At 46.6% G+C, this 16,241-nt stretch overlaps 1 protein-coding gene across 6 annotated transcripts in view; it reads left to right on the forward strand.

Moving 5' to 3' along the window:
- LOC130605068 (alpha-actinin-1) overlaps positions 1 to 16,241 on the forward strand; it is an 89,828-nt gene that overhangs the window by 57,514 nt on the left and 16,073 nt on the right. For 3 of the 6 annotated variants that reach the window (XM_057420215.1, XM_057420217.1, XM_057420219.1), the window contains exons 7-10: positions 6,031 to 6,112; positions 9,104 to 9,189; positions 14,511 to 14,603; positions 15,691 to 15,921. In XM_057420215.1, the coding sequence (XP_057276198.1) occupies positions 6,031 to 6,112; positions 9,104 to 9,189; positions 14,511 to 14,603; positions 15,691 to 15,921 (492 nt within the window). Of the gene's footprint in view, positions 1 to 6,030; positions 6,113 to 7,735; positions 7,822 to 9,103; positions 9,190 to 14,510; positions 14,604 to 15,690; positions 15,922 to 16,241 lie in introns of all 6 variants that reach the window. The other 3 variants (XM_057420214.1, XM_057420218.1, XM_057420216.1) reach the window with 1 other exon arrangement.

The raw sequence follows: 16,241 nt of genomic DNA on the forward strand, positions 1-16,241 counted from the left end.
ATATTCCTGAAAATATGAATCTTGGATTTCTTTCCTAGTGTCTTCAGCTCTGGCAGATGTAGTAAATGCTTGCTCTCTCTTGACTTTCCTCCCCCTCCATCTCCTTTCCTGATTGCTAGTTAATAGAAGGTATTTTTTTATGTCACAGTGCAATAATTGCCATGGCAACCTTGTGTGCTGCTAGGATTTGGAAATAGCTGGAGGAGTAGAGAAGAAGATTCCCCATGTGAGTTAGGGTTGTGGTGAAAGAGGAGCCACGGCAGTCTTTAGTCAGCAAAAGTGGAGAATGTGCCTGGTAGGCATCTGCTGAGGGCAGGTTTGCTCTCTGCCACTATTAAAACAATGTAATTCCTCCATGGATAGCTTTCCTCACAGTTGGCCCAGCTGGAGCATGGCAAGTTACTGCTCCTTTTCATGTATCTGCTGGTTCTATGTTCATATGAGCAGAGGGGGAACCGAGGCACCTCTGCAAAATCTCATCTGGGTCAGCACTCTTTTGGGATGTGTGTTTTAGCCTTGGAAGGAATCAGGGCACAGGTGACTTGGCTTTTGTTTGCTCTGCGGCCTTTGGATTCCTAAAGCACGCCTGCAGCCGTGGTGCTGCAGTACAGCACTGCGAGACTTGTAGCTGCTAGACCAGTCTCTACTACTTTCTCCCTTGTCATGGGAATTAACTGAAACTGGTGACTTGAAATAATGATTAGCTGGTGTAAGATGGTGTCGTGGTTTAAACCCAGTCAGGTAATTTGTTCGCTCACTTCCCCCCCTTTTCTTGCCCTCCCCCTGCTCTCGGAGGGACGGAGAGGAGAATCGAAAAGAATGCAACTCCCACGGGTTGAGATAAGAACAGTTTAGTAACTAAGGTATAACACAAATCACTACTGCTACCACCAGTGATAATACTGATAAAGGAAATAACAAGGGAAGAGAATACAACACCTCAGCACCAGCCGACCAATAACTCGCCCCCCAAGCCCAACCAAGCACCGACCGATACCTCCTCCAACGCTGCAGTCTCCCAGCCCTTCCGGCTAACTCCCAGTTACCTCCTGGGCATGACGTGCTGTGGTATGGAATACCTCTTTGGTCAGTTTGGGTCAGGTGTCCTGTCTCTGCTTCCTCCTGGCTTCCCCTCCCCCCTGGCAGAGCATGAGACTCACAAAGTCCTTGGCCAAACCAAAACATTGCTATCAGCTCTGTTCCCGAGCTGAAAGTCAAAACACTGCACTGCACCAGCTACCAAGGAGGAGAAACATGACTGCTACTGCTGAACCCAGGACATTATCCACCCCTTATTCCATACCATTCACGTCATGCTCAGATCCCACATTTTCAATATACCATCACTCTTATCTCGGTGCACTCTTAACTTAGTGCATGGACCAGTCCCTATAAAGCTGCTAAATCCATCTGGTCCATGTCAGGCTCCATCTCTTGTAACAGTCTTCCAGAGCAGGAGAGACTGTGTGCAGTGTTCACACTCGTGAATAACCTGGGCAATAGTGTCCATTGTTAAGTCCACCCCTCGATCATGAGTCCATCTCTGTGTTGCATCTCTGCTCTGATGACCTGAAGTGCCATGGGCCCACCAGGCTTAAAATAATTCACTGTCCCCTTAAGCAGTTTCTGCAGCTTGTTGCTGGGGACTCCATACAGCTGCCTTCCATCTCCGACGCTTCCAAAGCACTGGAGGGGCCCAGTGGACTAGATACTTGCCCATACTGTCCCACACACCCTGCCACTCATGACTGTCCAGCCTTGGGGAAAATCTCTTGGTCCCCCTATATTGTTGTCTAACCCCAGACAAGACCCAAACCTGACTCTGCTTAACTTTTGAGATCAGACAAAATGGTTGTGGGTAGAACACAGTCTGTGTGTGTGCCAACATGCTGATCCCCATCACAATCAGCAGGCAGGTCCCAAGGATACCCAAAGGCCATTCAGAGCCTTCAGAACTCTCAAACGATGCTGCTGTGCTTGTCACTGGGGCTGGTGTAGCTGCTGTGCTTGCCGGCTCTCCCACCGCCAGCTTCTCTTTTCCTGAGTCCAGCTCTTCCTCCTCTGCCTTGCTGGGAAATGCTGCGTGGTCTCCTGCATCCTCCTGGGGCTCGGCGGGCGGCTGCCGGGGAATGCTCTCGGCTGTCGCGGGGCTGGGCTCCTCCGCGGGGCTCGGCTCCTCCGCCGCCTTATCCCGCTGCTCGGCAGCCGCTTCCTTCCTCTCCTCGACCGCCCCGGCCTCCTCCACCGGCAGCCGTCCGCTTGCGGCCTCCGGCCCCGCTCCCGCCGCCGCTTGGTCCCCGGGGCCGCTCTCCCGGGCCGCTTCAGCTGCCGCCGGCTCCCGGGACCGCTCCCCCTCGGCTCCCCGCAGCCTCACGAAGATGGAGAGTAGGGCGAGGGCCAGGACGGTGAAGAGCAGCCGGACGGCCAGGTACAAGTCCACGGCCACGTCCGTCCCGCCCTGCTGCTGGAGCCCGCCCGTATTACAAGCCATTGCCATAAAGCACAGTGAGACAAGAACCTTAGCCCAGGCCCCACACTTGATAAACACTAACACAGCGAATACCGGCTCTACGTAAGTTACAACATTCTGAAGCTGTGAGATCAAGAGAAACAACTCTGAGAGCCAATAAATCAGCATTGTGATGAGTGACTGTTAATCCAGTCAAATCTGTCGTTATCTCAACCCCTTGTGCCCCACGTTGGGCGCCAAGAAAGAACTGTCGTGGTTTAAACCCAGTCAGGTAATTCGTTCGCTCACTTCCCCCCCTTTTCTTGCCCTCCCCCTGCTCTCAGAGGGACGGAGAGGAGAATCGAAAAGAATGCAACTCCCACCGGTTGAGATAAGAACAGTTTAGTAACTAAGGTATAACACAAATCACTACTGCTATCACCAGTGATAATAATGATAAAGGAAATAACAAGGGAGAGAATACAACACCTCAGCACCAGCTGACCGATAACTCGCCCCCCAAGCCCAACCAAGCACCGACCGATACCTCCTCCAACGCTGCAGTCTCCCAGCCCTTCCGGCTAACTCCCAGTTACCTCCTGGGCATGACGTGCTGTGGTATGGAATACCTCTTTGGTCAGTTTGGGTCAGGTGTCCTGTCTCTGCTTCCTCCTGGCTTCCCCTCCCCCCTGGCAGAGCATGAGGCTCACAAAGTCCTTGGCCAAACCAAAACATCATTGTTATCAGCTCTGTTCCCAGGCCGAAAGTCAAAACACTGCACTGCACCAGCTACCAAGGAGGAGAAACATGACTGCTACTGCTGAACCCAGGACAGATGGGATGGAACTGAAAGTGATGGAGTTTGGAGGAATTTCGCAGGGCTTGAGAAACTATTGTGATTTTGGACAAGCCCCCAGGGAAACCCCATCTCTTACACAAAGAAGCATCATCTTTGTGATGAGCAGTTCCACCGCCCATGAGGGGTGAAGCTTTTCCCACAGGGAACAGTTTGGGTTTAGCTCTCTGCTCATCTCACAGCTAGTCTAGAGCTGAGGTAGCTTGTTTTTAGTAGCACTGTGTTTAGCTTCATTCCCTGGGAGACTGTGTGATCACACATCTGTCTTACATATGAAGTGGAAGTCTGCTGGCTTCATCTAGATGAGTCTCCAGTTTCCCACATGTTAAGACTTCCAGCCCTTCCTTTGGGAGTGCCCAAGCCCAGTAAGTTTTCCCATCAGGAAACCTCTCCCACCCTGCAGCTTAAAATTTCTTTTTAACCTTTGGCAACATCGCTCCTAGTGTTACTTGCAAACTGATAGGAAAGCTATCTGCAGTGAGTTTGCTCCTCCCTTTCCTTCAGGATCGTGAGGCAGCTCATTCAGATGAGCCTGTGCTCAGGAAGAGCCTGTGTTAACACTAACCACTCTGCCAGGGCATTAGCAATGCCTTGGTGTTCGTGGTCGGCATAGGCTGAAATTTGGTATGCAGTGGTGACATTTCCACAGAAGTAGAAAGTGGCACATGGGCTAGGGGAGGACTGGCAAGGGAGCTGCCACATCACATTTCTGGATGCTCCTACGCTTGAGGGAAAGAACGTGCACCTTCCTTCCTAAAGGGAGCTATGTCCCTGTCTATGCATAGTGAACATGGTATGTTATATACCAGCTGGTCTCACCTCAGATAAGGCTTTTGGTTACACTTTGGATTCATAGAGGTTTCTCCACAGCAGGCACAGGAGACAAGTCAGCTGAAGCTGAAATGGTATCAGCCCCTAGTTCCATGGCATAAGGTGGTTCCTTGTGCCTGGAGGATAATAAAAATCCCCTGCCTGCACTGCTGCTAAACTCTGAAGAGGTGGATATAGATGTATCTGATGTAGTTAGCATCATAAGTGTATTATGTAGGAATAAAATACTATTTGACATTGAAATGGGGATCTGTTACCATCTGTGGCAGCTGCTGGTTTCATCACAGTGTGCCAATGCAGCATTTCCTTGCTTAATATTGACTTGTCCCAGTGGACTAAGTATGGATCACTGGTCATGACTGTTTTAATGGCATCTGCATGTGATTTACTTTGGTAGGTGAAATATTAATGACTACTAGGTACATTCAGCCAAAAGAATATGATGCTAATAAGTGATGTTAACATGATACATCCATTAATTCCTAGGGAAATGCTGCAGGAAATTACTTTTCAGAATAGCTCAGTTTCCTACTTTCATGAAGGCTGTAATCCAAGTGCTACATAATGACCAGTGCCATAAAGGAACTTTCCTGCATGCCCATACCCTGTCTGCCCAAGCCTGCGTAGCTTCATCTTTCATGCTGGGTAGCTTCAAAGGAAACTGCATGTTAACTAGAGTTCAGGAACAGCTTAATCTTCCAAGTCAGTGCAATAAGCAAAAGCACATGATCTCAAAGAGGAAAGAAACAGAACACGGATGCCGCTCTAGAAAGGAGGTGAAATAATTATACTCATTATTTCCGAATTTTTAAGGTGGGTCTCAGTATGAGTGGCACAAGTGACAGTATGGAGTGCCACCCCAATCCTTCCTGTCTCCCAAAAGACATTTAGCAAACAAGGTGACTAAACACTAGCGGTTTATTCACAACCTTTCCTCCAGCATAAGCCACTTGTCTCAACAGCAGAAATTGATAGTGCATATGTCATTTGTCATCCATGAAGCAGGTGTACAGGAATACAGGAATCAGGCTTGTATGAGGTCTCATACTGGTTGGTAGGTGTCTTGCTGCTGATCATCATGCTTGAATGCTGGAAGCAATTTGCAGAGGTCTTTCATTTCCAGTGACATCTGCATTTCATATTCTCTTGTATGGCTCTTTAAAATCTAGTCACCTTTATAATGTGACTCATGATGATAAGTCATATTTGACTTCAGTTAGGATTTGGTTATTGTGTGTTGATGTCTGTATGTGAAGTGCATCCTGTCACAGCAGAAGGTTTATACAGAGAAGAATAGATATGTACTAAGGAAATGACAAGTCCTGTGCAGTGCCTAGGAGAAGAAGCAATACTCAAGACAAAATGGGTACTTTTATATGTATTTATTTTTTTAGAGATTTATTAAAACATTTCTCTTCCTCCTACTCAACTGGTGTTCAGCAAACTGTACACTAGCTAAGGACAGCACTCACTGCAGATGTTGTTACTATTTTAGCATTGCTTAGATGTTCTAACAGATCCACTGCTCTGTAGCTCTTTACAATGAAAGTTGCAAACCTAATACAAGCATGACATGTAAATGTGAGATATGGCCATTTACTATCAGTATGGCGCGAAGCTAATTTTACTTTAAACTAGGTTCAAGACAAAATGTATTGTTCCTTTTTGTTGCAAGTGCATAGATTATACGTTAATTATCATATCATGAGTCTCCAGGCTTTGCTTTCAAAGCGAAGCTAATTGTTTCTTTCTGCTACATGAGGATTCACACATAGTTTTGTCTGGACTGCACAGTTACCTGAACCAAACAAAGAACAATAGCTCTGTTTTGAGAGAAATGCTGTGTACTTTGTTACAAGTTGATGCTGATACTCTGGCTCTGTTTCTTTCCCAGGATGATCCTCTCACTAATCTAAACACAGCTTTTGATGTGGCTGAGAAATATCTGGATATTCCCAAGATGCTGGATGCAGAAGGTAAAGTAGAACCCAGTGGGTTTTAAGTTGCTTTTTCTCAAGAAATTCCCCACTTCTTCTAGGTGGACACGTACTGTACAAGAATTCAGTAACCTCCAAATGCTGCCTCCATTACCACATAATAAACGTATAGGAAAGAAGTTACAATGGAATAATGAATCAGATGTTCGGCTCTCCTCTTCTTTCTGTGCCACCCAGCCTTCTCGGTCTGGTGTGGAGATCTTAACCTGGGGTTAGAACACTAGGCAGAGATGGGTAACGTCTGGCTATGTCCACTGCTGACGGAAGTGTTCCCTTTCAGGAATCAGGCTTAATACTGAATTAAAATACGGTGTAGGACTGTGTTCCGTTTGCTCCAGAATTATTTATTCCTGAGTTCTTTCTGACATTGCTGGCAATCTTCATTCTGGGGGCATGACCGTAATATAAGCTGCTGCTTCTTGACTATTCAGAAGTGTTGGGCATGAAGACCCTTCTCTGACTGAGAGCCCAAGGCAGAGATCCATGTTGTTCAAAGGTGCTTTTGCTACTGACAGTGACTGATTCTCTGAGGCCACTGGGACAGCAAGGATTACTTTTCAGAGCCTTGTCAGGACCAGGTTGGCAATAGACTTTGAAGACTGTAACTCTGCAATACAAACAACAGCCTGAAATAGTTGTTGGCTGTTTGCCTGAAGCCAGCTGTTTTCAATGGTAGAAGCTGTATTTCAGGCTTGGTTTGGACAACAGAAGCAGTTAAAGGCTTTTGTTAAATAAGGAAGTGAGGAGAACAAGGGGAAAGGGTGGAGAAAGGACAGCTGAAACCAGTGAACCTGTTTGGGGTAACTAAGATGTTCATGTTCCTAGGTAGTATTTCCCATCCACAGGGATGAGTCTTGCTTTCCCTGCCTTCATCATGCTGAGGTCACAAAAAATCATGAGGTTTCTGGAGTAGATTCAAATGCTTCCTGCCATTCTGTAGGAAATAAAGCCACCTCCAAATAAGCAGGTCTAGCTTCAGATCTCATCAAAGCTAGCAGTGATGAAGAGGGCCCACTGCAGATGCTCCCCTTGCTTTTTCCTGATCATTCTCCTCCCTCATGGAGTGGAGTTAATGTGTATTCCTCCACACCATCAATTCTGATCTCTGGAGGTGTTGAATTTCCCCTGAAACTAATGAAAGGGCCTTTTGGAATTCAAGCCATCATTGTGTGGAAATGGAGGATGAGGACATGGAAAGTAAGGCAGAAAGGATCTTTCCTGAAGAATTGCTTGGAGGAATTGCAGTATAATACATCTATAAAAGCCATGTCTACCTGCTACCACTATGGATTGATTCAACCCACCATTCACAGTCATGTTCTCAGGATGGGGAAGTGCTGTGACATGAGACATGCTGACATACGACTGCATTAGCCTGGCCAGTCCACGGAAGCAATTTTGTCATGAGGGAGGGAACCAGGAGGGTGATCCTGGCTTCTGAGAGAGACACATCTTCAGGGGAATGCTGGGAAGCCCCGTGGAATTGCTGTGACAAGCATATACCCCAGCAGGCCTCCTGGACAGTTGTGGTTCTCCCTCTCTCTCTCCTTTGCTTTCTCCCATCAGTTGATTATGCTCTTAACGTGAGGTTTTTTTTGACAGACATTGTTGGAACTGCCCGTCCTGACGAGAAAGCCATCATGACCTATGTTTCTAGCTTCTACCACGCCTTCTCAGGAGCCCAGAAGGTATCACAGGATCCCAAGCTCCCTCCACAGAGCACACCTGGTGCCGTTGCTAATGTCCAAACCTTTTTTTCTTTCTCTCTCTCCTCTCTAGCTATGGGCATCTTTATTATTATGTTCTTGGTAGAGTTGGCTGTTGGTTCAAAGTGGTGCCCCAGACATAATACGTGGGGCAAGGGAGCCAGGAGTCCATGTAGTCAGTGGTACTTCCAGTGGCACTCACTTATGCCTGCACCTTGGCACACACACACAAATCTGAGGGACGAGGGAGCTCTGCCTTCTCCAAACTGCTGCCCTGACAGCTGAGGACCTGCACCCTCGGGTTTCTGGGAAGTCTGAGCTAGGACACTTGGTCTCACAAATGGGGAGGCCACCACATAGATGCTCTGCTCATCAGGACACTGCGGCCTGCTCCCACTGGAAACAATGCTGATACCTATTGTTTTTCAAAGATAGGGAAGCAGAGCTGACTTTTAGTGGTTTTATGAAGGGTTCAAAGAATGCCCAAAGCTTTATCTTTTACCTTACATATGCTGCAGGTTTCCACACCCTTGCTTTAAGGCTTGAACCTGCTGCTTTCTCAAGTTGAGCCACAAATTCAGCCCCAGTCACTCAGGGCTTACAAAGCATGTCTAACAAGTACATCCATGATGATTTGGCAAACAGTGTATTGCTTATCATGTCTGAGAATGCCTGGTTTTGTTCATTTGGGGTTTTAATTCTTTTTTCTCACTCACCATGCTGGAAATAGGGCAGTTGAGTCCTTGCTGTGTCTGGCTTAGCCATTTTCCTGTTGGTAATGGAGTCATGTAAGGAAAACATTGTAAACATCTCTCTCCAAACCCAAGCAGCCGCCTGCCTTCCAGTGCTGTAGGAACAGGCAGTGCGTGTTGCAACAGAGCAGATACCGTGTAGGAAGCACACTGTGTAGGAAGGCTCTGATCTCTGGCTCCTTGGCATACAGAAAGGCCTTGAGCACAGGCGTTCAAACCTCCAAACAGCCCATTTGCATCCTTGGGCCAGGCCCTCAGAGCGCAGCTGTGCAGGTACAGAGCCCGGACTCGGGGTTGGGCGGGAGGGGTGCCGCTTTGAGCCACAAGCCAACGCTGCTAGCCGCCTTCTGATCCGAATTCCCAGCTCTCCGCATGGAAATCTGTTTGGCCTGTCCTGCAGTGCATGATGGGAAGTTTTCTCCCCCTCTCTCACGCCACCCATGATTGTTTTGTTTTATCCTATGTGCTGCTTCTTACTTTATCCTTTCAACCTCTTTTCCTTCTCTGCACAGATATTATAGGCACGCTAAGGCCGGATGAGAAGGCCATAATGACCTATGTCTCATGTTACTACCACGCCTTCTCAGGGGCGCAGAAGGTGAGACTTTACCACTAACAACTCCCTCCCCTCTCCCTGCCCTGCCCACCACTCCTCTCCACCGAGGAATGGACCAGAGCCCCCATCTGCCCCAGGGCATTTGCAGGGAAGCCCAGTGCATCTAGTGATGTGCTTGGATGTGCCATCTGTAATCTTGCTGGAGAAGTGATGTAAATGTCCTTCCGACAGGCTTGAGCTTCTCCTTGCTTCCAGTTCCACACCCCAGCAGTGGAGAAAACATTTGGTAAATCTGGCATTGAAAGATGAGTGAATACTTGCTCTGACAGTCAGTACCATTTCACTGACTAGTGGGCCATCCTGGCCAGGCAATGCATCTCCAGTATTACCACAATCACATCAGCCTGTCCTCCTTGAGCTGCCACCCTGCCTTCCACACTCAGCCCCCACTACGTCAGTGGTCGTTTCCTAGGCTGAATCATCCGTGAGCTGGTCACATAGCACTTTCGTGCTCCAGCCACAAAATCTATTCCTACCAGGCTTGAGCTTTCCCGAATTCACACGCTTCTCCATTCCTTGCTTCTCACTGGTGTCCTGCAGTAGCAGTTATTTTTCTCCTTCTTAGCAGCTGGTGCTGGACACCTGGTAATTCCCTTCTGTTTCTCAAACTCCCTATATGTTTTATTTCTCTTTCCTCTGCTTTGCCCATTCCCATAACTTCAGTCTTTCCCCTGCTTCCTCTTGACTCCAAAGTCTCTTTGCCTGGCATCAGGATATTTGTCCTCGGAGGAGCCAAACCGTCACAGTTCGCCTTTGAGCAAACTTCCTCCAAAACAGCAATTACCCTGCAATCCAAAGGTTCATCTTTTCTTCCCATACCATAGCCTGGCTGGGCTGCAGCCTTTCCATAAGATCACTGCTAATTTCAGGTTGTAGGCTTTGGAATAATAAAATCTGAAGTTCAAGACTTCATTCTTCAAGTTATGAACAGATGTAAAATCTCCCTGTTCTCCCAAGATACAACTCGTTTTTCTCACTAGGCCTTTTCTATTTGAAAGGCAGTCCATGTGTTGTCCAGCTTGAGGGCTAACTCGGCTTTAGGAAGGGTCCATCTCTCTTGTACAAAACCATGCTGATGGTTGCAGCCTTGAAGATACCATGCTGATGCTGGCTTTCAGAGGGCAAATGCAGGCAGGAGGTTCCAAAGAGCAGCTTTAGTTCAAGCTTTTTGTTCTCTGCCCTGTTCCATATAAATTACATGATACTGTCTTGTTTCCAAGGAACTGGGAACATGTCCCACAGCAGTGCAGTAGACTTGCCTGTTTGGCATTGTTTGTGTAGTCATGACTTTTCCACTAGGATCCTGCTTTGTGAATAGTTTGAAACCCTTCAGACCAGGCTGCAAGCTCCAGCCAGCTGATACTTGCTCAGGAAGACTGTAGTCTCAGAACTCTTGCCAGCCTGGTGATAAGATCTGCTGTTTGCCAGGTGCCCCTGAGGGACTGCTCTATGCTGTCTGCTTAATCTGAAGAACTCCAGATTGAGGAAATGGCAAACTACAGTGCAAGGAGGGTTGTGGCCTGCTGCAGGAACAGCCCTCACCAATCCCTTCATCTTCTCTATGTGCCCATTCCACGATTTGGAAACCTACTTACAGGTCACAGACTTTCATCAGCAGTTTAGGTGGATGCTAGGTTTCCTGGAATAACTGAAAACAACCTTTTACTGCCTCAGGACCTGAACCAAGTAGCTGGGGCAAGAACTGGAGATGGAGCTTCTTTGTCATGAAAGCTTCAATCCCACGTAGTCTAACTGGTTTACAGGGAATATTAAAGATTTAATAGTTTATTCATTTTTTAGCAGTCCTGATGGGTCAGCAACTCAACTGTGCCCTGGCAGGAGGAGGTGAACAACTCCTTTTTGGAGCTGCCCTGGCCATATGTTAGCCAGCTGCTGAGTGACACAGACTCAAACACCCAGGCACACGCAGTGATTACTGAGTACAAGTGCCAGTCAGATTATGTGTTGCTTCCTCGTGCATGGTTAGGTGACTTATTCTGATATCGCTCCATTTTTCATTCAGATTTTTCATTACTGCCACCAGTCCTGAAGGGGAAGTCCCATGAGCCGCTTTCTGCTTCTTTCACTGTCTTATACTGAGCCTTTGAAGGTACAGGGTCCCCAGCCTGATATGTGTGTGTAGATCGCTGCTTTTTCTTTATGCTATTTTTATATATATATTTGTAGGTATACTTGCTTTGGTTGATTTGCTTGTTTTCTAACCGCTTCTGACTTCCACACTAAATGCATGCAACTACTGGTTGGCTTGATATTTTGTAAACTTTGATTTCTGGGTTGAAAATTTCTAACTAATGTTTTACCATTTTATTAAGAGATTGTGTTTGGCATACAGTATTCTGGAGTATAGCCTCCTGAGGCTAGAGGACAACACCTGGCTGGCATCTTCCTACGCAGCACACTGTGGGAATGCCTTTCTGTATGATCCTTCTCATCAAAGAGACCTGAATCCATAAGCCAGAGAGACAGCTAGCTCCACTTCCATCCTAAGCAGTCCAAGTCAGGCTTGAGAAGTACAGAAAAGACAAAAGGCAGAGAAATTACCATTACTTTGGCTATTCAGCTTTCCATTTTGAGTACAACAAATAGCACATGCATATCACAGAGCAGTGTGGTAGCAAGCAGAATGCCCTGGGCTTGCCCTCCTCTCAGTCTCAGTGCAAGCCGTATAATGTGCCAGCATAATGCTGCACTGAAGCTGATCAGCTCACACAGGTTCCCTGAGAATACAGGTATGCAGCTTCCAAACCCTAGGATGGTGCATCTTCTCAGTGCTCTCCATGCCTTGTGGGCAGCCTGGCTTTTTTGGAGCCAGCATGAGCATCCTAAATGCATTGTTGCCTTTAGCAGTGTGAGGAAGCCAAAATGACTTTTTCCACTCCACTAATGAAGGCATGGGGGAGCTGCCTTGGCCTCGTGTAAACATCTTCAGAGTGCTACTCTTCTTTTACCTGAAAGTGTTTCACTGAGGTTGCCATCACCACAGATCAGCTTGTTAGCAGCAGTGTAGGAGGTATTTGTGGAGCTTACCTTGAAACCAGAGGGATCCTTTTGTCCTACCTTTTTCAGAGTAAGTCAGTGTAATGTGTTGCTCATGACATTAGTGATGATAGCAGCCACAGAGCTTTTCCTGCTGCTGCAGCAGCAGCAGCAGCATACTTGCATAGAGCAGTCTGCCATAGACAAGAACTGTTAGGAAGCAAGTACTGGTAGGGAGAGAAAGCCTCTACACTTCAGGCATTAGGTTAATACAAATAATGTCGTAATGCTGACATTCAGAAGCTTTTGTGTTTGGACAGATGTTCAACGCGCATATATGCACACACACACTTGGGCAGTGGGAGGAAATCTGTTGTTGGATACATGTAAATATGCCTCTGTGAAATGGGGTCCCTCCTGCACAGCTGGCTGCAGTGAGCTCCTGGGGTCTAAAAAGAAGAAAGTTAAGGGTGTGCAGGGAGCTCCTCTCGTGGGACGACTGAAATAAACATTTGGCACTGTCAGTTCTCTCCAGTGACTAAACACATCATGGTGGGGCTCTGGCAACATGTTTTTGACTGTTTGGTCCCATGTCGATAAAGTTTTCTCTGGATATCAAAAAGTGCTCCATCAAAGTACAAACTGTAGTTAAGAACAGAACAAAGTACAAGCTTTCTTAAATGTAAGCATTGTTTGCAAGTTTTTTTAAGTGAAATTGCTCTTTCTCCTGTACAGATCTCTCTGATGTGTTTTAAATTAGTTAATACCTGTGCATCTGCTAGCTGGCCCACTTTAGTGAAGGGACAGATGACTGAATATATGTTCTTACAGCTTCTTAAAAATGAATAAGATTGCCAGATCCCCTGGGACCTTAGCAATCCATATATCACTGTATAGCCTATGACTTTATTGCTATTCTTCCTGCCTTGCATCAGCTGCAAAAAATAGAGGATTTTTCTCAAATGGCCTTGAGATTGAATAAGCAGATAATAAAAGGCCTTTTAAAAATAGAAAAAGGTTGAAACTTGCCAGGTAAAAGCTCAGCAAAACTTCTTTTGGCATCAGTCCCACATGTAGTTTAAAGGCAGGACACAACATTCACAATTGGTCTGTGGTAGTGTTGGCATGTACCCTCTCCCCTTCATTTCCACTTAGCATCTGTAAGAAGGATTACTCCATAGGGGTCCTGTGGGTAGCACTAGCACCTTCCCCAGGCACCAGGGCCATAGCTGTACTGTGGTAGGACGGTGCTGAGCAATGTCCTGACACCCATCACAGGGACACATCCTCTGAAGATTTGTGGCATGGCACCCACTATGATAATGATAAAAGGGGCTGATATCCATAGATATATGCTGTACAAAGGCCAGCCTGCTGTATGTTCCCCATGCCAAACACATGCATGGCACTCGAGGGCAGAATGTCTGCTCCTGAGTTCACAGCTGGGATTCTTCTGATCCTTACTTTGTTCCAAATTCATGTTTTAACATGTTCAGCTCCCTGCAGAGAACAAGGCCTAAGTTCCACAACGGAACAAAAAAAACCCAACCATATAGTAACAACGGGCTCTTTTATAGTGAGACTTGTTTTGGAAGAGTAAGCAGAAAGATTACACAGAAAGAGGAGAAGAAAATCCTCTTCTCAGCTAGATCATGAGACCCTGAATGCATTGTAGGTGTCATGCAGCAAGGTGCTGGAGGAGGTAGCCCTGTAATGAGTGCCAGAAATACAGGGAAAGCTGGAAGACAAGCTGGGCAGAATTTAAGGTTAAGAGAAGCATCTGCCACTGCATCTTCCATCAGAATTATGACACTTCCAGTCTGTGGATTAACTCTGTTTAGGTAGTCCTTTTGTGGGGTAAAAACATGTAGAAAGTCTCACCAGCCTGACACCACTCTGTTACTGATGTTGCAGCTCTGAATGCTGTTGAGGGGAGTGGAGGGGGTGGCAGAAACCCCTTATCTTTGTAAAGAGGCATCCAGGTTCCTTCTGGTAGGTTCTCTCCTAGAAGCAGCTTTAGAAAAGGCACATAGAAATGTGTTTGTTCTGTAACACACAGGGTGGGCTCAGAAGAGCTCAGTATCTCTGAAGGAATGTATTCACCTGAGAAGGGAAAGATAAATCAGGTCAGATGGAAAGCAAAGCGGTCAGGACAGATGTTTTGAAGCATGGACAGGCTGCTAGAGCCGAGGGTAGGAGGCTTTACCCACAGGTACATAGCAGGAAGCTAAGCCACAAGCTTTGGTTTAGTTTATTTTATTTTTTTTCACACTTTTTCCTTCTTCTATTTTATTTCTCTTCACCAGGCGGAGACGGCAGCAAATCGTATCTGCAAGGTGCTGGCAGTCAACCAAGAAAACGAGCAGCTCATGGAAGACTACGAAAAACTGGCCAGTGATGTAGGTGTTGGTTTCTGGGCAGTGCTGTGTGGAAAAGAATGTCATTTAACCCTGATAACTAATCCTGGGGAATGCTACTGGCCAGTGTTTCCCTGGAAAATTGTTTTCCTCCTTTTCTAGCTTGAGAAAAAGTAAAGATTGAACTTACCTTAAAGGCAAGGGCAATCTACTTTAAAGCAGAAAGCTCCCATTGAGCAGCTCTGAGATTCTCATTTTATTAAAAGCAGCCACAGAAATGCTAAAATTAAAGAAAAAAATCAAGCTGGTTTAACTTGCATTCCTCAGGACTATAAAACTTCATAACATCTTTCGAGCAAATTGTATGCTAATGCACTGCCGAAGTCAGAAACTGGATCGGAGAGAATGGAAGTTAGAGGTAATTGAGAAAAGAAATGTGCATTTGCTGATAGTAGGAAAGAAACTGTGTAAGTTACAAGCTGGAGGCTGCTTTGGTTAACTGAGAAAGACAGCTGACAGACTGACAGCCATGGAGCTACAGAAGTGACCAGCCGTGGACTGGACTGTATTTATTGAAAGTAAGTAGGGAGAAGAAGATGGGAGAACAGAAAGGCAAGCATAGCCCCTGAGCCTGGTTTCATCCTGGTCTGAAAAGCATAGGACATTCCTCCTTTCACACTATAGACTGCTCATTGCATTAGCATTTTGCCAGCTCCCCCATGTAGCTTTGCTAAGGAGGGCTATTGAAATAGCAACACTGATTTCAAGGAAGGTAGAGTGGGAAAAGCACAACTGGAGGCAAGAGTTACAGCATCCTTCAGTTATTCAACAGTCCAGCAAAAACCTAAGGCTTTAGTGTAAGCTGAGGACATAGTTTGGTCCTGATTGTGCAAAAGTTATGCCTTAAGCATGTTGGGTTGGCAGTGCTGCAACAAGTAGTACTATTTAGTGTGGTAGGGAATGGGCTGCTCATTAAAAAGGCTGGCAAACTTTTCTTTACAAGCCCTGCTGGTGGCAGAATCTTTCTGACACCAAGCATAAAAGTAAATGGTCCCTAATGAGATCAAAGCAACACCTGTGGTTTAAACACAGTTTTCAGTCCAAGGCTTTTTGTCATTGCTCTTTCCAGCTGCTGGAGTGGATCCGTCGCACCATCCCCTGGCTGGAGAACCGGGCCCCAGAGAACACCATGCAAGCCATGCAGCAGAAACTGGAGGACTTCCGGGACTACCGCCGCCTGCACAAGCCCCCCAAGGTCCAAGAGAAGTGCCAACTTGAGATCAACTTCAACACCTTGCAGACTAAGCTGCGGCTCAGCAACAGGCCAGCCTTCATGCCTTCAGAAGGGAAAATGGTCTCGGTGAGTGGGGGTAACCACTCATATATACCCCAGTCATGCTTACAAATGGAAGTCCTTTTCTGCCTTTGGATGGGCAGAGCATGCCCACCTTCAGAGTGAGCTACTCTGCAGTAGGAACCCTGAAGAATACAGCTCAGTGAGACCAGAATGAGAGATGATTGAGCAATCATTGATTCCCTGTTCTAAACCAGACTCAGGCCCTTCACAAGCCGCATGCCTTTATGAAGAGATGTCTGGGTGTCTCTTATTCTTTCTGATTCATAAATGGTTGGGTTTTATTAAAGTTTCACATGTGTTCAGAGAGGGACTTCTGTGCAGAC

The sequence above is a fragment of the Pezoporus wallicus genome, unplaced genomic scaffold (genome assembly GCF_028554395.1).
Source record: "Pezoporus wallicus isolate ANWC-B61680 ecotype Strahan unplaced genomic scaffold, APGP_CSIRO_Pwel_v1 contig_5418, whole genome shotgun sequence".
NCBI lineage: Eukaryota > Metazoa > Chordata > Aves > Psittaciformes > Psittacidae > Pezoporus > Pezoporus wallicus.